Source organism: Oryzias latipes, chromosome 24 (genome assembly GCF_002234675.1).
Source record: "Oryzias latipes chromosome 24, ASM223467v1".
In the NCBI taxonomy this organism is placed as follows: Eukaryota; Metazoa; Chordata; class Actinopteri; order Beloniformes; family Adrianichthyidae; genus Oryzias; species Oryzias latipes.
In genome coordinates, this window is record NC_019882.2 from 23,231,312 (window position 1) to 23,256,045 (window position 24,734).

The window sequence follows — 24,734 nt, forward strand, 5'->3', positions numbered from 1 at the left end:
CTGTCTTTGACACCTGTAACAGAGAGATGAATGCAAAGCTTTGCCTCAAGGCCCCACCTAGCTTCCCATTCATGTCAGAACTTCTCCGATACATGGCACGATGTCTTTCTTCTTGTTGATCTCACTATCATTTCAGGTTTCTGAGCTAAATATATCCTTCAATGCTGATGTCTGAGAAGTTGCTGTGACCATTAGTTTAATCAATGTCCCTAGTGTCAACAGTGCAAGATTACAAATACTGCAATGTCGATACTGCAGATGTTAATATCAGATTCTGTAGAAGTTGCTGCAAATATTGATGTTTCAGATGTCAACGTTGCAGGTATCATTACCAATGGTTTTTAGATGCAACTTGGCATCATCTGCAGAGAACATCACAGCAAGCTCTGTGCTAGAATAGTCTGTTTGACCAATGAGGGTGAAAAAGCCAAAGAAGACTTCCTGTCTCAGCTCATTTTGTGAGAACCAGAATATTCAAACAGGAAGTGCTTAACTTTGTTTCAACAACAGAGCAGAGTAAACAAGCAAAGACATTCTGCTAAAATACACAGGCTGAAGAATGGCGTTCAATTTTTATTTGTAAAGCCCAAAATCACAACAGTCGTCTCGATGGGCATGCGTTCAATTCCACCACCCACACAGGCAGAGAAATTCACATCCTTTATTTTGATGAAATAATATGAAATATCGACATTAAATTGCGCAGTGTCACAAAAAAGTCACCAGTTAGGCAAAACTGAAGCTTTTCTTGCAAATCACCCTCTTGTAGAATAAAAGCATTGACCCGAGGTCACATTTGTGTTTAAGGCATTTTAGCAGTCGGATTTAGAAGTATGCAGGTGAAAGCTGGGTGTCGACAAGGATGAAGGGGCCAGTGAAGAAGATCCTCAGGTTCTGGGCCTCTGCTGGGCGCGCTGCCTGTAGTCCGGCAGGTGATGGAGGATCCAGGCTGCAGGAGTCAGCATAGCTGCTGCAAACACCATCATGACAAAGACGCTTTGCTGTCAGAAACAAAGCAGAGATAGAGAAACTCAGCCTATCAGAAGACGCTGCTCTGTAAAGACAGAACTTCCTGAGCATTAGTTCCTTTCAGGTGAAGCTAGGCTCTCAGGATCAACCAGTAGGTTCTGTGAAGCCTTGGACCAACTGAAAAGGTTTGGACTGACGCAGCATTAGCAGATACTACACACATTAATAACCAGGGAGAAGTAAAGACAAAAGTTTCCAAGTGAATAGGATGATCATAACTGACCAGGAGCCATTGACAAATCCCCACTGCCATGTATTGGTTTTCTCGTAACCGCTAGCTACTTTGAGGTGACTCACTGCGGCTCCGATCTGGTGTCGAGGAGGTTTGCTGTAGATGGTCCTCCTGGATTCTTTTAGAACTTCACCTGGACGGGCTAGAGTCACAGCTTTTCCCATCATCTTACAGACGGCGTGGAACATTGTCTGAGCTGACACACGTCTGAACTGCAGCACTTCTTCCCCAGACTGAGCTCTGCAGAGCTGAGGAGGAGGAGCCAGCCCAGACCGACGGGTCACTTTAGACCGAACTCCCAATCTGAGATCTGCTTTTCCTGGTGGATAATAGAACCTGCAGCTGCTGGCCGCAGACTCTTGCAGAAAAACACAGAGGGCGGCGCCACCATGATGTGACTGATGTTTGAAACTGTGCAGGTGCTCCAGAGACGCATCAAAGGTGGACTTAATCATTGATGTGATCAGTGCTGAGGATGAAAAACCACAGCAGTCTTCATGAAGATGACAGGATGCCTGCTAAGCAACTTTTATTTTTTTTCACAGGGAAAAGGTCTGACAAATTCAACACTAACAGCTGGAGGACCAACAGAAACGTGCATTCAAGAAGGAATGGTGATCAGGAGCAGGAGAAGGTGCCGGCGTCCATGCGGCGTCTTTTACTACTTTGTTGCTCGAAGAACTGACGGATATCTTCAGATGTCACAACCTGGAAGAAGGCAAAAGACGGCGTCAGAGTGGCTTCATACAGACCTGCACTGTTCCTCCATATGACCTCCATTCAAAGCTCTCAGTTTAAATCCAAACGCAGGCCCGTTTTCTCATAATGAATGGATCGCCCTCACTGTTATTGCAGCTAAATGAGCACAAGTACAATGCCTTACCTCATTTTCCATATGAGGAGAAACAGGGACAAATAAATGACCCTCATGTATTAGTGACCAAAAAACAGCAAACCACATGTGGACTAAATTATTGTTATCCTTTGGTTGATAACAGAAAAACTCCCAATGGTCAAAGAAACAACTGGAATCTGACAAAAGTGATAATAAAATAATACAAATTCTATGAAATGTAACCAAAGTCCGACATTGCTTTCCAACCATGCTTCAACAGAATTATTATAATTAATATAAAATCATGAAACGGGCCTGGATAAAAATGAATAGAAAATACTGAAAATAATGTGACCAAATAGGTGTGCCCACTATTAGCAGCACAATTTTGTAATCAGTCAGTGGGCTTATGGGTACTGAAGTCCCTGTGGTGACTAGCTATGTGTAACTCCAGTCAGTAAGTTGGTGACAGCGTGTACCACATTTGAAATAGACAAGAGGACGTGAAGAAAAGAGTTGTCCCTGGAGATTAGACAGAAAGTTATAGACAAGCAAGTCAAAGTTAAAGACTGTAGCATCTGAATAAGGATAACAGATACCCCAGAAAAAACTCATGGTAGGTCACTATTAAAGCTTTATTAGTGAAATAGGATGATGGGAGTAGAATCTTTGTTCTCCTGAAGGGGGCAGTGGAGGAAGGCTGCATGCACTGAGTTGATGTAGAGTCAGTCATCCTCGACTGTGTAGGACTTTGAAACTACCAGTTTCACTTGGCCAACGTTGTGGTCAAAGCAGCTAGATGCAGCAGAGGCAGAGAGCCATAGAAGGTGAAAACGCTGGAGGACCCCCATGGGACATGAACGTGACAGAACGTGAAGATTGCTGGGATGAGTAAAGAACTCATAAAAGCTGGCAACGACAGACATAAGTGGAAGAGTATATATATACTGTTCCCCTGTATATATAGGGGAACACAGGTGAGATGAATTGACTCATTCCCCGTGCCCTCAATGACTGGTACTTGACAGACCACCAAGCCGATCTGGATGATGGCAGTGGAAGTCAGCAATGAGGGCAGGATTCAAGATCAAACAAACAGAAACCCACGAACGCTCCTCAGGCCCATAACCCTCCCAATCCACAAGGTACTGCACACTATGCCCCCTATGGCAGGACCTAAGAAGAGACCAGCAGGACCACCATCAACCTACACAGATGACTGGACAGATGGAACATGGGGTAACCTTAAGAGGAAGATCTGCTGTGAAGAGCCAGACCTTCTGGCCGACGCTGTAGAAGAGAGGAAGCCCATGCTCAGCATCCAGAGCTGTTTTGTAAGCATCCATAGGAGGATTTGGCATGCCCTGTGCCAGGATTGAAGAACTCACTGCACCAAAGCTTGAGCTGACAGAACTGAAACCAAACCATCCGGGGAAAGGAAAACCATAGCCATAGACAACCTTGAAGGGATAGAGCAGTGGGACAAGAGTTGCCCAAACAACATCCCTCAAAGAGGGAAAAGAAGAGGTCCTTGGCACACAGCATCCGCAAGGATCCCCTAAGCTGTTTATTCAGACGCTCCGACTGGCCATTTGACTGAAGTTGAAAATCAGACAAAAGGCTGACAGAAACCCCCAGTAACTGACAAAACTCAGCCCAGAACCTGGCAACCGAGTTTGATTTGATTTGTATATCATCCATGAGTTTATAATTGAACCGTCTGCTTGTTTTGCAGCTAACCCTGCATCCGTAGATGCTGATAACCTGCATTCAATCAGCCCAGTTTCTGATTGACTGAACACACCTGATCCAGGTCAGCAGCAATTACTGAAGCCGGGTTAGCTGCAAAACAAGCCGGACGGTAGCCCACGAGGAACAGGGTTGGTGAGCCCTGCTCTAGGGAATCCATGGAGTCTGAACACATGATGCAGGCAAAGGAAGCCTGGGAAGGGGAATAAAATGAAGGATTTTAGAAAACCTGCCCTCAAATGGGAAAATGATGGTATGTCCATGTGAGAGATGAAAACACATGTAACAAAATCCATGGAAATATGAGAGCACATCAGAACAGGTAGGTGGTGTAGGAGAGCGGCGGTCATTTTATTTTATTTGGAAGCTTTGTTTCTGAAAACTACTGAATTCTCTGCCACATCTGACTACAGTTTGTTAATGATTATTATGCAAATAATCTTTTTCTATGATTTTTCTAAATACTTAATACCAGTCAGCACAATTTTCAATTCATTAATTGTTATTGAACAAATCCTAAAGATAACAGTATTTTTTCATAAATGAAAACCTTCAAATGCAGGTTGATGTTCCACATTATTACACACAGAGATCCACATCATTTCATAGATCCTAAAGAACTGAAGATGGTCATTTGATTAATTTGCTGCATTAGGAGGTCATATTTACTGAACTTTAAAGCTATTCCAATCAAAAACATCTTCATAGGTCAAGTTCCAGTTCTTGGAGAGTTTCTGCTTGAGTTTGTGTGCAGGATGTCAGAATATTCTCCCACATCCTGTTTGGATGTCGTTCTCACACCTTCAGGGACCCTAAAGGGGTCAACCAGCTCTCTCCACATGATTCAGGCCCAAAACATGACTCTACCACCTCCATGCTGATGTCACAGCCTTGTTGGACGTGGTGGCCATCCACCAACCATCCACTACTCCATCCACGGTTTCATCAGTGAACTGTTTGAAAATGAGTCTTCATGCATGTCTGGGTCCACTGCAGCCGTTTCTGTTTGGGACTGTTGTTTAGGGGTTAGAAGGTTTAGGTAGAACTGCAGTCCTCTGGAGGATCCTCCACCTTGATGTTGGTGGGACTCCAGAGACTCCAGCAGCTTCAAACATGTGCTTGCTGCTTTGTAATGCTATTTCAGCAGCTGCTCTCTCAATCTGATGGATCTGTCTGGTAGAAACCTTCCTCATTCTGTCTTTATCTGCACCAACCCGTGTGTCTCTGAATCAGCCACTAATCTCTTCATAGTACGATGATCACGCTGAAGTTTTAGTGAAATATCAAAGGTTTTTATACCTAGTTTAAAGCATTTAACTACTTCATGCTTTTCAGCAGCAGAGATCCTTTCTCTTTCCCATATTACTTGAAAATGTTGGTCTGTTTACTAATGTGGAACGTCCTTCTTTAGTAGTTTTTCCTTTAACTGATCTCACCTGTCAAACTAATTATCACGGTGTCTAAGATTGATGTCAGTGACCCAAAGACACCAGAGACACAACATTTTGGGGGTTTTGCAGGATCTGACCTGCTTGAAGGATGAAGAGGAGAAGAGACAGACAGAGGAAGTCGAGAAAAAGAGAAGAAAATAAAGTCAGGTCTTTGACCCACCTTTCCTTCTGCTGCAAACCTCTGGAGAAAGTCCTTCAGATCCGTCTTCATGTCATTGTACCCTGAGAGAAACACAAACAGCATCAGCATTAGCTGCAAGGATCCATGGGAGCTGTAGTTCTGAGATCCAGCTTGGCATACCGTGGATGATCTCCAACTGCTGCACGCGGCTCAGGTTGTCCAGCGCCGACATCAGAGGGTCGGTTCCCGGCTGTTCACGCTCTCTGGTCTTCCCTTTGTTCTCGTATTCCAGAACGGTGTCCGCCTCGTCCAGCAGGAAGGACAGACCGGCTTCAGACAGCATCAGCTGGGGGGGGAAGGGGGCGTACAGACTGGGCTCACTTGATGAAGACTTTATTTTGGAAAGTTTCTGAACTGTCTTGTGGATGAAATTTAGTCAGAGTCAAATGGAGGGGGGAAAGTGCAATAAAAGGGGCGGGGCTAACCCCTGGCAGAAGTATTTATGGTTACCTGGCAGGAAGCACAGGAACACAGCTTAGAGCGCCACCCGGACGGCCAAAAGACGGCTCCTGATTGAACCCTTTTTTGCCCCCCTGCCTGCAGCTCCTTCAGCCGGCAGCTAGGCTCCGCCTCCTCATGGCTTCGCTTACAGCTGGGCTCTGTAACATCCTTCTCCTGTGAAAAGAGGAGACAAGCACCAATGGGGAAGTCATATTACATGTAAATGTTATGGTCATCTTTCTCACAAACAGCGGAACTGAAGATTTGAACCTTCTTCATGCAAACACGTCACCTGTTTACAATCTGGTGTGACACGGCAGGAAGTGCACGGTTTGTAGTTTGTATTCTACAGTTGTAGTTTAGCTACAGTGTGGGGTTGCAGGAAAGGCTGAGTCTGTTTTCTTCTGAATCTCTCCTCTGCTTTGACCTGTGGCCAGTGAAGTCGGGGAGGTCAGATTCAAACTCCCTTTATGAGTGAAAGATAACACTTGCCTTACCTTAGACCACCTTGTTGTTTACATAGCCAATAGATAAGGCTTGATTCTTTAAACTTTAAGCTTGTTTGCTCACAATCAGCGACTTAACGTAAATGCCCATTGGGAGCGGCGGTGTAGGTACAATAACCATTCGGGCTCCTTCGAGTAGTGCTGACGTCACATTATGTGATTGGCTGTCTGTTTGTCCGATGACGTATCAGATAGTGATTGGTCTGGACAAATTACTACACTACCATAGAAGAAGATATTATGAAGTCTGTATATTTTTGTTTTTTTTCATTGAACTTATAAAGTCCGTTGTAATCAAGCACAGCTCTGACACAGAGCGAGATTATCTTCTAAACGTGCTTTTATTATTGTTATGATTATTATTAAGTCCATTTGCAGCAGAACGGACTGCATTCAGAACTCTTCTCCGGACCGAACACTATAACAAAGCACCTTCCCCGCCTGCAAACACGGAGCTACGAGAGTCCAGCTGTTCTGATCAGAGACTCGGTTCACTCTTCATCCTCTCATCATCAAAAACCCCTCTCACTTCACCCTTGCTAGTCTTTGTTACTTCCTGCTCCACAACAGGAACCTCTTCTATTCTTTGTTGTCTCTCATTTTGTTCATTCATCAACTCTTCAAAGTATTCTTTCCATCTTTTCATTACACCTGTCAATATCATAAGTCTAAATCCCATATTTGGTTTAGCAAAGATTGTTAGTCAGATGCCCTTCAGTATTTATCTGGGCTTGGTACCACAATGAGACCCTGGCTTGGACCCTCTCATGGCTACACTAAATGCTCCTCCAAAAGTCTGTGATACAGCACTGTCGTGTGCCAGGATGACTTAAACCATCAATAGCATGGTTTGTTTTCAGCTCTCACACAACACATGCTGATGTACACTATATTACCAAAAGTATTTGTTCCCCCATCCCAATGATCAGAATCAGGTGTCCTTATCACGTGATGTGACCACAGGTGTATCAAATCATCACTCAGTCATCCAGACTGTTTTCACAAACATTTGTAAAAGAATGTTCCGCTCTCAGGAGTTCAGTGAATTCCAGCGTGGAACTGTCATTGGACGCCACCTGTACCACAGATCCAGTGGTGAAATGTCCTCTCTCCTAAATCTTCCACCGTCAACTGTCAGTTCTATCAGAACAAAATGGAAGAGTTTGGGAACAACAGCAACTCAGCCACCAAGTGGTAGACCACATAAACAGATGGAAAGGAGTCAGGATGCTGAAGCATAAAGAGGTCGAGGACTTTCTGCAGTCAATTGCTACAGAACTCCAAACAGACCTTCAGATTAGTCCAAGTCCAGCATGCAGAGAGATTCATGGAACGGTTTCTATGGCCGAGCAGCTGAATCCAAACACACATCACCAAGTGCAATGCAAAGCCTTTATGCAGTGGTGGAAAGCACGCCGCCGCTGGACAATTCCGTGCTCCCAACCTTGTGGGAACAGTATGGAGTGACCCCTTCCTCATCCAACATGACTGTGCACCAGTGCACAAAGCAAGGTCCATACAGACATGGATGAATTTGACTGGTTTGGACAGAGTCCCTACCTGAACCCCATAGAGCACATTTGGGATGAATTAGAGTAGAGACTGAGAGCCAGGCCTTCTCCACCAACATCAGTGTGTGACCTCACCAATGACCTTTTGGTCCAAAATTCCTAGAAACACTCCCCAACCTTGTGGACAGCCTCCCCAGAAGAGTTGAAGCTGTAATAGCTGCAAAAGCTGGAGCCACATCATATTAAACTCAATGGATTAGGAATGGGACGGCACTTCAGTTCATATGTGAATCAAGGCAGGTGAACCAATACTTCTGGTAATATAGTGTACAGTAAACCCTTGTTTTTCGCGGGGGTTACGTTCCAAAAAGAACCCGTGATAGGCAAAATCCGTGAAGTAGAAACCTTTGTTTTTTCTTACAATTAATATACAATTAAATACTCTATTATACATTGAAAAGAAAGAACAGACCATTTTACAGGCTCAAGCATTTGTTTCACAAATAAAAGTACTTTTGGAAACGTTTTTTTAACAAATATCTTCTGTACTGTACTGTCTAATAAAAACAATTTTAATCATCCATGTGAACAGAAGGCTTCAAATCGCGGAGATTAGCCCCGCCCACCGCGACCCGAGTAATTGGATTAAACAGGAGAAAATTTAAAATGATTATGAAAAAATACAAAGTACAGTGGGACAAATAGTGACTCAGGTGTATTTCACTGCTCTTCAGACTGAACTGATGCATCCTGACTCCTCTCTGCAGTTTTCTTCTTCTGAAGCCCGCGGTGCAGCTGTGTTTGTTCGGGAGAAGAACATAGTGATTGACAGTTGTTGTCGCTCTTTTTTTCTATGGGTTTTAGAGAAACTCGGAAAAAAAACTGAACGATTTGCACGTACATATTGTTAATTTGGCAAGCTGTTTTACGTACGTGTACATATTAAACTGCAACGTTATTGACGCACAGTTAGAGAAGAAGCGAAGTGACTTTTGAACCAATCAGAACGCAGAACACAATGCACGATGCAAACCCGTGAAGTAGCGAAACCGTGAAAAGTAAACCGCGTTATAGCAAGGGATCACTGTATAACACTATGCAAAATAAAATTTTCTGATGTGTGTTGCTTTCTGACACTTAGTCATGCAAACTTTTCAAAAGTTCTCATCTTTATGTTAATCCATGTTTGGACTCCTTGCTTGTAAAACGTTGACAACCTCATCAGAACAACTCCCTTCCTCTGTCTTTAGATTCTGAATTATTCCTCCAACATTCTTCGGTGCCTCACATGGTTCTCCGACTTAGCAGTGATCTCTTCAGCTCCAGGCCCCTCCTCTTTTGGTTCTTCTGGACCTGCAGCTGAAAACAACCAATAAAAGCACACAGACAGCAATCACTATAAAATGTAAAACTTATGTTATCATTAAAATAACTTTAAAAAAAGAACAGAAGGCTTTCAGTTGCCACAAACTGAATTATGGAGAAGTATTTTAGTCTGGACTTGAACATCATCAGAGTAGAAATTTAACTTCATCAGGAAGAATGTTTAAAGTTTCAGCTGCATGAAACAGAAATCTCTGAGTTTAGTCCTGACTTGGCCCCATCAGAAGGTCTGCTCCTGAGCTTCTCAGAGCTTAAGCCAGTGTAAAGACCAGAAGACGGAAGCCGAATGATAAATGGTGTGTACTTCTATATTTACAGTCACAGTCTCATTCACACTCTCATTCCAACACTGATGGCCGCTCCGCTGACAAATACTGGCATCAATCTACAACTACTGGCAGCAAACTGGGGTTCAGTGTTTTGCACCAGGACACTTCAACACATGGGTGGGCAAAGCGGGACCTAACCTGTGATCTTCTGATCAGAGATCGACCGCTCTACCTCTGCACCACGGCCGCCATGCTAAGTGGGGCACCTGTGGTGAAGTGGTCCCAAGTCCTGGTTTTAGTCAGAACTCAAGCAGCAAAGTCAATGGATTACCTGCCAGGTGCGCTGCATACACCCACAGGACAGGACTTCTCTTCATGCAGGCCTCACAGATCATCTCTTGGAGCTCAACGCAGTCAGGAACCACACAGCCCAGGTGCTGCAAACACACACAGCTCAGCTGTCAGGAGCCCCCACTGCTGTGGGACATCCAACACAGGTCAGGCGAATGGGACTCACCCTGCTGTGTAGCCAGTCCTCGCACACCACACACTGAATCATCTCATCCTCCACCTGACAACGCAGACAACAGTCAGAGACGACGCAGAGACGACCAGCTGCTGCATGAAAGGAGACTCACCGGGTCATCCGGGTCCGGGTACGGCCGTCTGCAGGTGCAGTACACCCCAAAGAAGTTATGACTGTACTTATTTAGACTGTTGATGTCATCCTTCTCCTGAAACACACACAGAGTTTCAGAGGGTGGGGTGGCTGGGTGGAAGGAGCAGCGGCAGCAGGTTAACTCACAGGCTGAAGTTTACACTGCAGATCTGAGAACTTCCTGTTTCCACAGTCACAGCGGAAGTTCCTGTAGCAGGAGAGAGAGTGTGTGTGTGTGGATGGGGGACAGTTTATTGTGTCATCTTAACTTTATGATAGATATCAGCAAGAAACCCCCCAACCCTGTGAACAGCATGGCACAGGTTATCACCTCTTGGTGTACAGCTCGAACAGTTCGTGGCCTTCGTGACATTTGTAGGAGCAGGCCAAGCACACCCCTGCAGCCTCACCCCCCTTTGGCGTGCAGGTGTTGCAGGCATACAGCGCCTGCCTCTTCACGTAGCCCTGAAGCACACACACACACACACGAGAGGGTGTGAGTCTGAACCACTACCTACCTGTCAGAGGCCTGCAGGAGGAATCCTACCAGCGGGTACGAGCAGTGATCCGAGTCACTTCCAGCCAGTACGGCTGAAGCCTCTTCCTCCAGCTCCTCATCCTCCTCCAGAACGTCTACCAGAGACACCGTCTGCTCCTCACACATGCTGCCCCCCTCCTGGAAGAGACGGACACCAGCAGCTCAGCAAGGACACTGACTCCACACCCCCAACTCTGCTGGGAGGGGGTCCTGTCCCATTCAATGTGCTTACACCCCAAAGCCAATTGGAGGAGGGGGGCAGCAAATGTGTTTGCTGAAAAGAGCCTCCATAAAGATCAGAGCGGACTGATCACTGTGACAGCCTCTGCGGGGTAAATAAACGCATCCGTTTGTTGTGAAAAATGTACAAAAACATGAGCACAAACATATGCACCCTCACAGCTTAGATGAGTAACGGGTCTGACGTCAGACAGGTAGATGTCCGGTCCGACAGAGGGAGGAGTCCGAAAGTTACGTGTCAGTCAGGGCTAGTCGCGGTTGGCTGCTAAGGCAGGAGAGACGGTTACCGTGGTTACCTGAGAGGATGCTTCAGACTTGATCAATGATGCAGTGTCAGCGAACCTGCGGCCTAATAATTCGTATTTACAAGGAAAAGGGCTTTCACAACATTCCCTAAGTCGCCATCTTCCTGTCGAGAATTAGTCAAACTTTCAGATTCTGTTGGCCGCAGTGACATTTAAGCCGCGGGACAAAACCGCACAAACTCACCGAAGTCACGGAAACCTGGAGCTTTAAGAGACGTCTTTCAGCGCGTGATCCGCGCAAAAAGGCCGCGCGCCGAACAACAAGCAGCAACTGCAGGCAGCGTGAAAAACCCGCGGACTTCGTCAGAGCTAGCTGCTCCTAGCAAGCAACAACTTCCGGCCGTCGTCGGAGATTGTATTTTGGCGGCTTCCTGACTCCTGACGTCATCGCGTTTCATGTTTTAAATCCAATCAGTCGGTTTGATAAAAACATAAAGGCAGAAAGAAAAACTCTGCTTTTTTTGGACCTTCTTTAGATCTAACAAGAATTTACCTGAACGAGGGGAAAATAAAGGAGTTGCATGAAGACGATGCAGTGATGCGTTCAAATGTCCAAACGGAATTCATTTAGTTATATTATCGTCATAAATCAGACTTTGGCTAATGAAAACTATTTTAAATATTCTTTTTTTCTATCCAGCTTTTCCCTTCAGGGATCGCCACAGTGAATCAACTTTGACGGGATCATGTCGGCACAGACTGTGTGGTGTGGGAGAAGATCCCCTGTGACCACCCGCCGCCTCACCAGAAGCTTACGCAGGTATTGCAGGTACATGGAGGCCACACCTACTGGGCCTTATTGTATGGTTTCAACGACATTACATCCGAGCTGCCTGTAATGTGTTTCCACTTTCACTTTAAGTGCGATTCCATGTGTGTGGTTGTGTTGGCGCACATGCACCCATGTAAACAGAGCTCTGAAGGCAGCACGCCTTACGTAATGACGACAGCAGACGTGGAAGATGGCGGCTCTTGTGTCAGCGGAGCTCAGGTATAGAGACGGACAGAGACGGAACCTCTGCGTGCAGGTGAACAACAGCCTGAGCTCCCTCATCAGTGGGATTTCCGAGCTTACAGCCAATGCGTCTGTTCTTCTAAGTAAGCTGGTGGAGCAGGAAAAGTCGCTCGGAGGCCGAGCAGCATGCGGTGAGCTGAGGACTGGGCTAGCCTACAACGCCATAGGGGTGTGTGTGTGTGTGTGTGTGTGTGTGTGTGTGTGTGTGTGTGTGTGTGTGTGTGTGTGTGTGTGTGTGTGTGTGTGTGTGTGTGTGTGTGTGTGTGTGTGTGTGTGTGTGTGTGTGTGTGTGTGTGTGTGTGTGTGTGTGTGTGTGTGTGTGTGTGTGTGATAACAAGATAAGGGGAACGCTGACAGTATTCCGACTCTCAAACTACGTACACAACGGCCTCTGCAACTGGAGTTCGAGCGACTGCTTTCAATGAAAAGTCTGTTTCATGGAAACCCACGTTTGGTGCCTCAGTCAGTGTATGGCAAGCAAAAAAGACCATAAATCACCAGGAAAAGCGGTGCAAAGAAGGACGTATAAAGTAGCACATAATTTACACAGTCTGTTGTCCCATGACTGGCATAAAAACAACAAATTTCCACGTACAAACTGCGCATCCAAAACGCTGTTGTAGTGCATTTAAAACCGTACAAAGTGCAGTTTTTTATGTGACGTGTGTTGAAAACCCTATGATAATTAAATGAGATAAAAAAGGCTTTAGCCTAGTCGTTAAGGCAGCTGCACGTTATATTTTTCTTGTGTGGGAATTGTGAGTCAGACTCCAGGGGGGTATTCCAGGAAGCATGTTTAAACTAGCCTGACTTTAAGCCTGAACTCTGGCTGAAATCCGCCTGAACTTGCTTACTCTGGGTATGTCGGTTCCAGAAGACCGGATATGAGTTAGCATAATTATGCTCCACTTGGTAACCCTGGGTTAACGCACGGTACATAAAGACATTCTCAATGGATCGCCGATTTCTGGAGTCACCATGGAAACGCGTGGAAAAAAAGAAAGCGCTATACTTCGGTGAGACAGAATCTGAGATTTTAATGACGTCGTATGAAGATTATACGTCCATCAAAAAAGTAACACGGCTGCATCATCAAAAGAAAGAGTTTCTGCTTGTAGTAGAAGAACAGACAAAGTAAACGCACAAGTTTCTGATCTTATTTCCATTTTCCTTGTGACGCATATATATATAACTTATCCAATTTTGCCAACTTAAATGAATTACTTCTATTGGTAACAAATAATTGAGTAAAATTTAATCAACCTAATTTCTTACGTCTATAAAACTCAATAATTAATAATAATAATGGATTGGATTTATCTGCGCTTTTCAAGACACCCAAAGCGCTTACATTGTGTCCATTATTCATTCACTCCTCATTCATACTTGGTGATGGTAGCTACTGTTGTAGCCACAGCTGCCCTGGGGCAGACTGACAGAGGCGTGGCTGCCATTTCGCGCCTACGGCCCCTCTGACCATCACCGGGATCATTCATACACATCCACACACCAGTGGAGCCACACTGGAGGCAAGGAGGGTGAAGTGTCTTGCCCAAGGACACAACGACATTTTGGCTGGTGGGAGCGGGGATCGAACCGCCAACCCTTCGATCATTGGACGACCCGCTCAACCACCTGAGCCACTGTCGCTGAGTTGTTTATACAACTCAAATTTATGTATTTATCTAACTAAATGTCATATTACTCCAATTCAATTAATATTTTTTCCATCTTAATTATAATTCTTGAACTCTCATATGTCTAAGTTTGAGCCGGCAGATATTCTCATTTTTATAAAAATAAAAAGGACGGGGGAAAAATGCATGTCGTGCCTAAATTCATTAAAGAATTATCCGGCTTTGTCATTACACTAATGATCGGTAGGGGTGCTATATAAAGTCATCATCCTCTCCTTCACTCTCACTCATGGTGCAGAGACTTAAGCACAGTAGGACAAGATAACTAAGCAAAACATGACAATACACAGTAAAACAGCTAAACAACTAAACACATTTGGTCAAAAACCCACACTTAAACCCAAATCCGTCCAGACAGGCAAAGGAAATGGTATCCCACAATCCCTTCCGGTGCCGATCTAACAGCAGCACCAAAGTTACACCTACTTAATTGATTAATTTGAATGAAAGTAAATAACTGTCTGATAACTACTTGTTATTTTTAAGCTGACTTAACTAAAAATAATTGATTTATCTTAACTGAAGCAAATAACTAAGTTAGATCAAAGTAAAAAAGTTGATTTTTTTTTCCAACATCCATATGTGGTCTTATCACCCTCTCATGGTGGAAAAAGTATTATCTGAGCTTCTTCATCTACTAAATCATCTCCAAATGGACACGCCATGCTGCTTCACCTCACCCAGGTCTGGTCTTCCAGAAAGCAGGTTATGCTAGCTCCCACGGTAAGTTTGAGGCTAAAGAAGTTGATAACCTCAGCTTTCTGTTCCAGAAACAGAGGTATGTTTCAGGCTATGTCAAGTTGCCATGGCAACTCGTGCTCTGAGCATAACCTGGTCTTGAAAAAAATCTTTTTTTTTTGTTAAGTCAGCTTAAAAATAACACAGTTTTCAGACAGTTATTTTACTTTCATTCAAATTAATTCAATTAAGTAGGTGTAACTTTGGTGCTGCTGTTAGATCGGCACCGCAAAGGATTCTGGGATATCATTCCCTTTGCCTGTCTGGACGGATTCTGGTTTAAGTGTGAGTTTTTGACCAAATGTATTTAGTTGTTTAGCTGTTTTACTGTGTTTTGCCGAGTTATTTTGTCCTATTTTGCTTAAGTCTCTGCACCATGAGTGAGAGTGAGGGAAAGGATGATGAGGTTATTTAGCACCCCTACCATCTGCTGCTATATTGACAATGACAAAATTCCTAAATGAATTTATTCACTCTGTGCATTTTTTTTGTTCTTTTTATTGTTATACAAATGATCATATCTGCCGGCTCAAACTTAGACATATGAGAGTTCAAGAAATATAATTAAGATGGAAAAATATTTAATTGAATTGGAGTAATATGACATCTAGTTAGATAAATAGGTAAATTTGAGTTGTATAAACAATTAAGTCGGGGTAGTTTAAACATGTTTTCTGGAATACCCCCCACGGCATACACAGCAGTTCTTATAGCGACAGTATTATTTTTGAAAAGATGGACACAAATATCCAGTGTGTGTGCCCTGGAGTTGAACTCGCAATTCCCACATAGGAAAATCACAATCAACTCTAACATGAGCACGGCCTCAGCCTTTTTATCCAAACATACCAGCATTTTAACGTCCAAAAGGATGTATTGGATGCGCGATTGTGAACACGCAAGAATGTCGTTTTGGAGGCGTGGTTTGTACGCAATAAAGATGCTGCTTTTTTTCAATGACCTGCTACTTTTAAAACAAAGATGTGTTTTTGATGGCCAATACGCCATTTTTAATCGCCATTTTTCCTGGCGATTCATCCTTTTTGCTTGCCATATTAGTGTTCAAAACACTCGCATTCCAGCGTTGCTACCATATGTCCATGGTCACGACGCAAGTTCTTTCTCTGGCTCTACATACAAACCAGCTTTTATTAAAGAACTCCAATGAAAATATTTTTTTTTGTGTTTTTAACATGTTTGTAGCATAATGGAGAACCTATATACAATAATTTGTGATTAAAACTGCACTTCTGAGTGTTTTCTAATTCAAATCCCGCTTGAAAAGGCACTCCACTCCGCTCCTCCGCCCCCCTGCACGCACCCTGGCCTGTTAGGTGTGCGAGAAATGAGCCTTCAACGCTCATCTGCTGTAGCGAATTGAAATTCTGAACAAACATGTCAGCTTGCATTATTTTCCAACATGTATTGCACTGAGAGAGAAATGGCTAGAATTAGTCAGAAACGTCAAAACACAAACATGCATTTGCTGTAAACACTTTAGCGGAGTTTCCTCAACCCACAGAAGAAAAAAGGGCTTTGCTAGCAAATTGGACAGTCTGCATCTTGGGGGCGGGGGTCGCTATGAGCAAATAGTCCCACCCACAAACCAGAATTGTTTCTAGTGAGCTACTGCCGCTGGGCATAAAATAAGTCTTAATTAAAGGACTACTGGGAAGGATTTTACTGAAGAAAAAAAAATGCTTTGACCCACTTTTTTACTTACTTTAAAAGCCCTTTGAAAGCTCAACCAGGTGAACTTTCCACTGCTAGAGTCAAACAGCTGAACCTTGACTAATCAGGGCATTGATTGGGCAAGCTCCGTGTGGATGGCATCATTTACAGAAGATGGAAGTGTTTAAAACATTGAAAAGTGATCATGATGGAGAAAGTTTTTTCTCCCCAGAATTATGACACCAAGTCTATCATAATAGAGCTGCAAAAGAAAAAGTCTGGAGCAAGATTCAAGAGATTTGCAGTTTTCACTTCGACATCTCACACCAAGCCTCTTCCAGCTGTAGGTGGTAGACATGCACTAGTTTAAAAAAAAGAAGCAGCTGGAGGCGGTGCTGGCAGTGTGGACTCTTCCTGGAGGGGGCCGTTTCTCACTTTGTGACAAGCCAACCAGTTATTTTCGTGGATATGGAGGGGCTCAGAGTTCAGGTTTTTAGAGGAATACTCAGAAATGCATCAGAATACCACTTTGGGGTGGTTTTTCGTGAGGAAAGAACATTATAAAACACTTAAAAGCCCCAAAAAGATTTAGCATGGTACGTTTGAGTCATTAGCTGTGTTCAAACTTGGTTTTAAATGACTGATTTTTAAATGTATTTTGAATGAAAGGAATTCAGTATTTTGGCAGTGGCAGTGTATGTGGACCTTTATTTATTTTTAAAATTCCAGCCTTTGAATGAAAGATGCAACCGTTGTTTCTAAACTAAATTCCTTTAGAATGGAATTCTGAAAAGGGAACTTGAAAGGACAGGAAAGTGTCGCCCGGCACCTGGCAGCCAGCAGCACCGCTCCTCAGGGGCAAAACCACAGTCCAGACAGCGTTGGGCCTCTGATTTTTTCCCCTTTTAAAATTTGCAGGTAAAGGAGAAGAGAGCAGTGACGAAGACGAGGAAGATGAAGAAGAGCTGAGATCAAATCCGCCGCCTCCCACCAAAAGATCCAAAACCTGAATCACCAGTGGACACGCCCCACTGCTGTTCACCTGGACCCTTTATTTTCATAACTTCACTGTATTTCTGTTGTCATGGTAACCAGTTAGTCATGTTATTAAACACACAATTGAGACTACTGCTCCCTGATTGATTTAAAAGATGTGAGCTGGTCAATAGCTTAGCTCTAGGACGGGGAAGTTGGTCCACCTCTGAGGTGTTGTGGGATAATTGACAGCATGACTATTAACACCCAAAGGAGTGTTCATTGAAAGGCACACAGGAAGTGACATGACAAACACAGAAACTAGCATGTCCATCTGCTGCTCTGCCCCCTACGTGTCAATAAGTGTGCCCGCTCTGTGATTGGTTGGTTTGGCTGCTTGGTGACGGCTGCACAGCAGGACGATGCAGACGGGGAGCACACAGTATCCTACAGCTCGGGGGTCCGCTCTGGTGCAAGAGAACAGGAACAGGAAGAGCTGAAGGTACGGCAGCAAGAAGACTGACGCCAGCATCCACACAGGCAGCGATGACAAGTGGGTGGAGACAAGGGGGGGCATAACCAAAGTACCCATGCTGCTTCTCTGCACATGCTCCAGACTGAAGCTGTGCACCTCAAAGACGTAGTAGGCTGCCATCATGCTGAACAGCAGGAAGAGAACCACGCCCACCCATCCCATCCTCTGGCGAAAGTTCATCATCCTCCATCCTGTGGAGAGAGGGGCATCGTGAGGGGTGGTCAGAGAGAGAGGGGTTGCATAAAGTTAGGTAAGTTAGTGGGGCAGGAGAATGCTGGTGGCTGCTTTAGACCTCTCAGTTGAAGTCTAAATTGTGATTCTTTTTAATCCAAGGAACAAAACAGTCAACGACCCAGAGTGCAAAGTGTGTTTGCTTGAGCTGTTAAAATAGGTGCCTGTAAGAAGAAAAAGGGTTATTTTTTATACATATGAGGGCAATGAAAGGCAAATGTCTCTTATATGTTGTTTACAAGGACTTTAAAAAGTGATTTAAATAAGACAAAAGAAACATTCAAAAGAAATATTACAGGTGTGATCTTAAAAATAAATAATTAAACATCAAAAGAACTGTATTTAACCCTGTGCTATCCTAGGCACTTTAACATTGGGAGTTGGGTCATGTAGACCAGTGTTTTTCAACCTCTTTTGAGCCACGGCACACTTTAACCTTGACAAAAATCCCGCGGCACACCAGCATCCAAAAAAAAAAAAAAAAAAAGCAGAAAGTCATGGTCTGTTTTGATCCACAGCCCCCCCCCCCCCCCCCCCCCCCCCCCCCGGCAATCTGACGTGCATTTTTGTGATAAATTTGGCAGAAGAAGCAGGAAGTTGCAGATGTTTTTTTCTAAAAGATGTAATAAAAGTTAAGTTACATACAAACTGTATGTTCGTTGTGGTTTCAATCCGTGTAACAAGGACAACTCATTGTACGCTGAGGCGCTGTCCCTTTAAGCCAATGCATCATGGTAGATGTAGTGTGAATACTGCGAAAAACGGCAGAAAGACTTGCGCCTCTGAGCTTCATGGTTTTGTTCATTTGTTCCACGGTCTGATATCGGATTCTGTGGAAAGCTACACCGCTGAAGACGAGCTTTAGCTGGTGTTTTTGTTGGGAATGAGTGAGTTATGAGCTAAATTGGAACAAGGAAGTGAAGACTTTTAACACTTCTGATTGGTCAGACTGATGACATGTGATTAAGCCTTCAAGAATGATTGGTGGAGTCGTGGAGACAGTAAAAGCTGCGGGACTTTTCAGAAAACAGTTATAGCTGCAGGTAAATCGCGGTGCCGTCATTCTTATCAAAATGTCTTTAATAGAATCAATTAAACACAAAGAAAAAAGTATTTTATGATCTTTCATATTCCTAACTACTCAGTGTTTTATCAGGACCTGTTTGGATGAACAAAGAGCTGATATCCTGGAGATGGAAAATGTTTTTAGATCAGTTAATGAGGGCAATTTTCCACGGCACACTTGACCATCTCCCACGGCACACTAGTGTGCCGCGGCACACTGGTTGAAAAACACTGATCTAGACCAGTGTTTTTCAACCAGTGTGCCGTGTGAAATTGCCCTCATTAACTGATCTAAAAACATTTCCCATCTCCAGGATTTCAGCTCTGTGTTCATCCAAACAGGCCCTGATAAAACACTGAGAGGTTAGGAATATAAAAGATCATAAAATACTTTTTCTTTGCGTTTATTTTATTTTATTAAAGACATTTTGATAAGAATGACGCGATTCGGCTGCACCTTCGGCTGTATTTTGGAAAAGTCTCGTCCCTTTACTGTCTCCACCAATCATCCCTGGGGGGCTTAATCACATGTTATCAGTCTGACCAATCAGAAGTGGTTAAAGTCTTCACTTCCTTGTCCCGATTTAGCTCGTAAAGTCGCTCAGTTCCAACAAAAATACCAGCTAAAGCTCGTCTTTAGCGGTGTAACTTTCCACAGAATCCGGTATCAGACCGTGGAACAAGTGAACAAAACCATGAAGCTCCGAAAAGCGATCTTTTGCCGTTTTATGCACTACATCTCCCATGATGCATTGGGTTGTGAGAGTGACAGCACACAAGGAGATCTGTTGTTAAACGTCTTGAAACCAACCAACACACATCAATCTGTTTTTAAATCTTCTAACTTAACTTTTATTGCATCTTTTAGAAAAAAAAAAACAGCTGCAGTTTCCAGCTTTTTCTGTAACAATTATCTCAAAAATGCATGTGAGATTGTGGAGGGGCTGTAGATCAATACAGACTATGAGTTTCTCCTTTTTTATTTTTATTTTTGGATGCTGGTGTGCCGCGGGATTTTTTTTAGGGTTAAAGTGTGCCGTGGCTCAGAAAAGGTTGAAAAACACTGATCTAGACCCACTAGACAAAACTCTGAACCTTTGTTCTTCAATGATTTGTGATCTTCACTGGTGTCCATGGATTACATGAAATCTTTCCACCTTTATCCACCTTTGTCATGGTAGGGAGAACACGTCAATGGAAGGGGTGGGGGGGGGGTCATCTAAGGTAGCACAAGGGTTAAAGTAAGCTTAAAGTAACAGTACGGACTTAAACTTCTGAACACAAACTAATCAGATGCAGCTGAGAACAGGGGGGTGTTTCAGAAACCACGTTTAAACTAAAAAAACTAGGGCTGCACAGTGGAGCAGTGGTTAGCTCTCTTGCCTCTCAGCCCCTGGTTCAAGTCCCGGCTGGGGGACCTGAAACAGAACATCAACAGGGGACCTTGCTGTGTGGAGTTAGCCTGTTCTCCCCCTGCATGTGTGGGTTTTCTCCGGGGTCTCCAGCTTCCTCCCACTGTCCAAAAACATGCTTCATAGGTTAATATGTTGATCTAAATTGTCCATAGATGTAATTGTGAATGGGTGTGTGATTGTGGCCCTGCGACAGACTGGTGAACTGTCCCAGGGTGTCCCCCTGACTTCGCCCATAAGTGGCCGGGATAGCCTCCAGCAGCCCCATGACCCCGAAAGGGACAAACGGAAGAAGATGAATGAATGAATGAATGAATGAAGGTGACTTGGTAACCCTGGGTTAATGCTCGTGCACATCAGTTACATAAAGACATTCTCAATGAATCCCCGATTTCCAGAGTCTCCATGGAAACGCGTGGTGAACAAAAGAAAGCGCTATACTTCAGTGAGACGGAGTCTGAGGTTTCAATGACAACGTATGAAGATTATACGTCCATCAAAAAAGTAATATGGCTGCATCAGCAAAAGAAAGTTTCTGCTTGGAGAAAAATAACGGATAAAATAAACGCACAAGTTTCTATCTCATTTCTATTTTCATTGTAACGCATATATAAATATATAACTTATCCAACTTAAATGAATTACTTCTATTGGTAACAAGTAACTGAGTTAAATTTATTCAACCTAACTTCTTACGTCTATAAACTCAATAATTGTTTATACAACCAAAATTTACATATTTTATCTAACTAAATGTCATATTACTCCAATTCAATTAAATGTTTTTCCTTCTTAATTTATTGTAATTCTTGAACTCTCAATGTCTAAGTTTGAGCCTGCAGATATACTCATTTTTATCACAATAAAATGATTGAAACAAAATGTATTTGCAACATGATTTCATTTAACCATTTCTCGGACTTTACCATTAAACCACAAAGCACTAGGGCTGCTAAATATCCTCATCATCCTCTCCCTCCCTCTCACTTATGGTGCAGAAAGAATTAAACATAACAGGGTAAAATAACTCAGAAAAAAACAGTAAAACAGCTAAACAACTAAACACATTTGGTCAAAAACCCACACTTAAACCCAAATCCGTCCAGACAGGCAAAGGAAATGGTATCCCACAATCCCTTGCGGTGCCGATCTAACAGCAGCACCAAAGTTACACCTACTTAACCCTTGTACTATCTTAGATGACCCCACCCTTACATTGACGTGTTCTCCCTACCATGACAAAGGTGGATAAAGTTGGAAAGATTTCATGTAATCCATGGACACCAGTGAAGATCACAAATCATTGAAGAAAAAAGGTTCAGAGCACTGTCTAGTGGGTCTAGATGACCCAACTCCCAACCCTAAAGTGCCTAGGATAGCACAAGGGTTAATTGAATTAATTTGAATGAAAGTAAAATAACTGTCTGATAACTACGTGTTATTTTTAAACTGGCTTAACCAAAAATAATTGATTTATCTCAACTGAAGCAAATAATTAAGTTAGATCAAAGTAAAAAAGTTTATTTTTCCAACATCCATATGTGGTCTTATCACCCTCTCATGGTGGAAAAAGTATTATCTGAGCTTCTTCATCCACTAAATCATCTTCAAATGGACACGCCATGCTGCTTCACCTCTCTGTAAACAAACTAACCTTCAACTAAACCTGCTCCGGACCAGGTTATGTTCAGAGCATGAGTTGCTATGGCAACTTGACTTACCCTGAAACTTACCTCTGTTTCTGGAACTGAAAGCTGAGGTTATCAACTTCCTTAGTCTCAAACTTACAGTGGGAGCTAGCATAACCTGCTTTCTGGAAGACCCCCCAGGTAGGTCTTTAACCTGGACTTTATGTTTTGGCTGATCTAAAACTTTCTGGATCTGTTCCAGATCTGCTTCTCCCTGTTTGGTTGTCAGTTCTTCCAGGAAGTGACAAAAGCCAGATCCAGATGACCAGAGAGGTTTGGTTGGTACTTACTGGGTGAGGGGGGTCAATCATGTATTAGGTCCTAATCCATTCAAAGCTTTATTAATTAGCAACAGAACCTTAAAATCTTCCCTCTGGCAGACAGGCAGTCAGTGGAAAAACCTCAGAACTGGACTGATGTGGTCCGCTTTTTTGGTCCTTGTGAGAACCGGAGAAGCAGAGTTTTGAATAAGCTGCTGATCCTGATTGATTTTTTTTGGTCATCCTGTAAAAACACAGTAGTCAAGTTGACAAAAGATGAAGGCATATATGAGTTTCTCCAGGACCTGCTTAGACATCAAATATGTATAAGATGATAGTTGGCTGATTTGGCAGCTGCCTTAGCGTGTTTATCACCATTTAGGTTTGTGTCCATCACTACACCCAACTTCTGGTCTGGTTGGTGGTTTTTAGATGACTGGATTGAAGCTCTGAAGTGAATTCCAACTGTTTCTCTTTAGACCCCCCCCCCCCCCCCCCCCAAAAAAAAAAAAATTACTTGGTATCACTGTAATATTTATCTGTGTGTCATCTGCGTAGCTATGGAAACTAATGTTGTATTTCTTTATAACCTGGGCCAGTGGGAGCATGCAGATATTAAATTGGAGTGGGAAGAGGGACAGATACACACCCCTATTACTGATCCATACGTTGTACTTCTGTAGGTAGATGTGACATTACAGGAAGCTATACTGAGGTGATTTGATTTAAAACACTCTTAAAGGAGGCATGTTGTGATTAATAGTTCATCAGTAGCTTTAGTAGGCATGTCCTAAAAAATGACTGTCTTACAATTCTGCCCATTTCTAGAAACCATGGTGTTATAGTGTGTCAAAATGGGGGGACTTGAAAAATCTGGCATTAATGGAGACTAAAATGCTGAAGTAGTTCACCTGATATCAGGCTAGGTACGGGGAGGGGGGCCCTTTTTATTTATTTATTTTCATTTCTTTATGTTTTTATATTTTGTTGTGTTTTAATGTAAAATACTTTGTGTTATATTTTTATCTGAAAAGTGCTTTATAAATAAAGTTTGATTTGATTTGATTTGTCCATCTCTGGTATTTACTGAGATGTCCCAGCACACGAGCAAACTGCAATCAGCTGCAACAGCTCAAGATGCTTTTGAAAACGCTTGACTTTAGTTTTGTTTTGCAGCCTTAAATAAAGTCCTCTTGAGACTAGTATTTGAACGGTCAAACGTCCGCCTCTGTCCCACAGCATCATCAAGGCAACATCTGTCTGATCGGTCAAAATGTAGCTGAGCTGCATCTGCCTTTGTTTTCATAACGGATGGCAACACAAGGAGAAGCCTTAAAATAATCTGTCGCAGCTACTTCCTCTATTCTGGAGAAATATATTTTCTAAAAGAATAGATATTAAAATTATAAATGTAAAACATCCTAATCTGGGTTTTAGAAATAGGATAGGATAGCAGATTAGTGGAGAGAGTTAACCTAATTAAATCCCATATACACAAGCACGCTGAAATAGTATGCATTTGTCTGCCACATTCAACAAGGTAGAGTCGTCTGTTAAGGGATTTTCATGAACACCAGTCATGTACGCGCGCGCGCGCCTTTCTTGCGTGGTCTCGTGCACGCGCTCGTTTGTCATAAACTCTTACCTTCTGTACCGCAGATTATACCCGTATGGATCTCATCGGAAAACCCAGATTTAGAACAGACTTGATCCCGAAGACTCCGGCACTCACTTCCTGATTTGTCACCTGACGCGTTTTAATGACGTCATGTGTGAGTAATGGCGCCTCCTGCCGCTCGGATTTGTTTGATTTGCACGCAATACATGTTGATATACTTTTTAGTGCAGCAGGCTTTTCTCTATCCACCACACAAATGTGGTTGTTCTTATGTTGTTGTTTGTGACTTTTATTCAATTTTTAAATTTAGTGTCCTTATTTCTATTTTTGTGGCTGACGGTAAAGCTGCTTTTTATGCTGCCACTCATTGATAGGACCTAACCACTGCTGTCAGAGGAAGAGGGGGATGCTGGGATTTCTAATTTGTATTTTGGTTCATTTTCGGGGTTTAACTTTAAGTAGATGTTTGTTGATCAATTAATATTGAGTAAACATAACTCT

At 43.2% G+C, this 24,734-nt stretch overlaps 2 protein-coding genes across 8 annotated transcripts; both read right to left on the bottom strand.

The window, feature by feature from the left end:
* Positions 1 to 1,759: 1,759 nt before the first annotated feature.
* Positions 1,760 to 24,374, bottom strand: LOC101174971 (putative E3 ubiquitin-protein ligase UBR7). Of its 7 annotated transcripts, none has more exons than XM_023952877.1 (12): positions 24,261 to 24,374; positions 10,793 to 10,921; positions 10,577 to 10,710; positions 10,393 to 10,453; positions 10,226 to 10,321; positions 10,105 to 10,158; positions 9,919 to 10,024; positions 9,224 to 9,294; positions 5,928 to 6,092; positions 5,598 to 5,763; positions 5,457 to 5,518; positions 1,760 to 1,969 (listed from the first exon to the last, which is right to left on the bottom strand). In XM_023952877.1, exons 2-12 carry the CDS (start codon positions 10,907 to 10,909, stop codon positions 1,880 to 1,882), a joined length of 1,122 nt encoding a protein of 373 aa, XP_023808645.1. In that variant the 5' UTR covers positions 10,910 to 10,921; positions 24,261 to 24,374; the 3' UTR covers positions 1,760 to 1,879. The 7 variants fall into 7 exon arrangements, with proteins under 7 accessions (XP_023808645.1, XP_023808643.1, XP_020570289.1 ...); XM_023952875.1 differs by lacking the exon at positions 24,261 to 24,374 and adding an exon at positions 12,266 to 12,480; XM_020714630.1 differs by lacking the exon at positions 24,261 to 24,374 and adding an exon at positions 11,822 to 11,866.
* On the bottom strand, positions 17,774 to 18,142 carry tmem251 (transmembrane protein 251). The gene has a single exon (XM_023953318.1). The coding sequence runs from the start codon at positions 18,140 to 18,142 to the stop codon at positions 17,774 to 17,776; it is 369 nt and encodes a 122-aa protein (XP_023809086.1).
* Positions 24,375 to 24,734: the final 360 nt, after the last annotated feature.

Bases quoted from the DNA above. Each gene is read 5' to 3' on its own strand.
- LOC101174971 (XM_023952875.1), bottom strand. From the start codon at position 12,382: ATGAGGGAGCTCAGGCTGTTGTTCACCTGCACGCAGAGGTTCCGTCTC. The intron at 9,295-9,918 runs GTAATCCATTGA...GGTTGTTTTCAG, and splicing joins GTATGCAGCGCACCTGGCAG to CTGCAGGTCCAGAAGAACCA. The intron at 6,093-9,223 runs GTGAGGCACCGA...CTCTTTTCACAG, and splicing joins CTGCTAAGTCGGAGAACCAT to GAGAAGGATGTTACAGAGCC.
- tmem251 (XM_023953318.1), bottom strand. From the start codon at position 18,142: ATGATGAACTTTCGCCAGAGGATGGGATGGGTGGGCGTGGTTCTCTTC.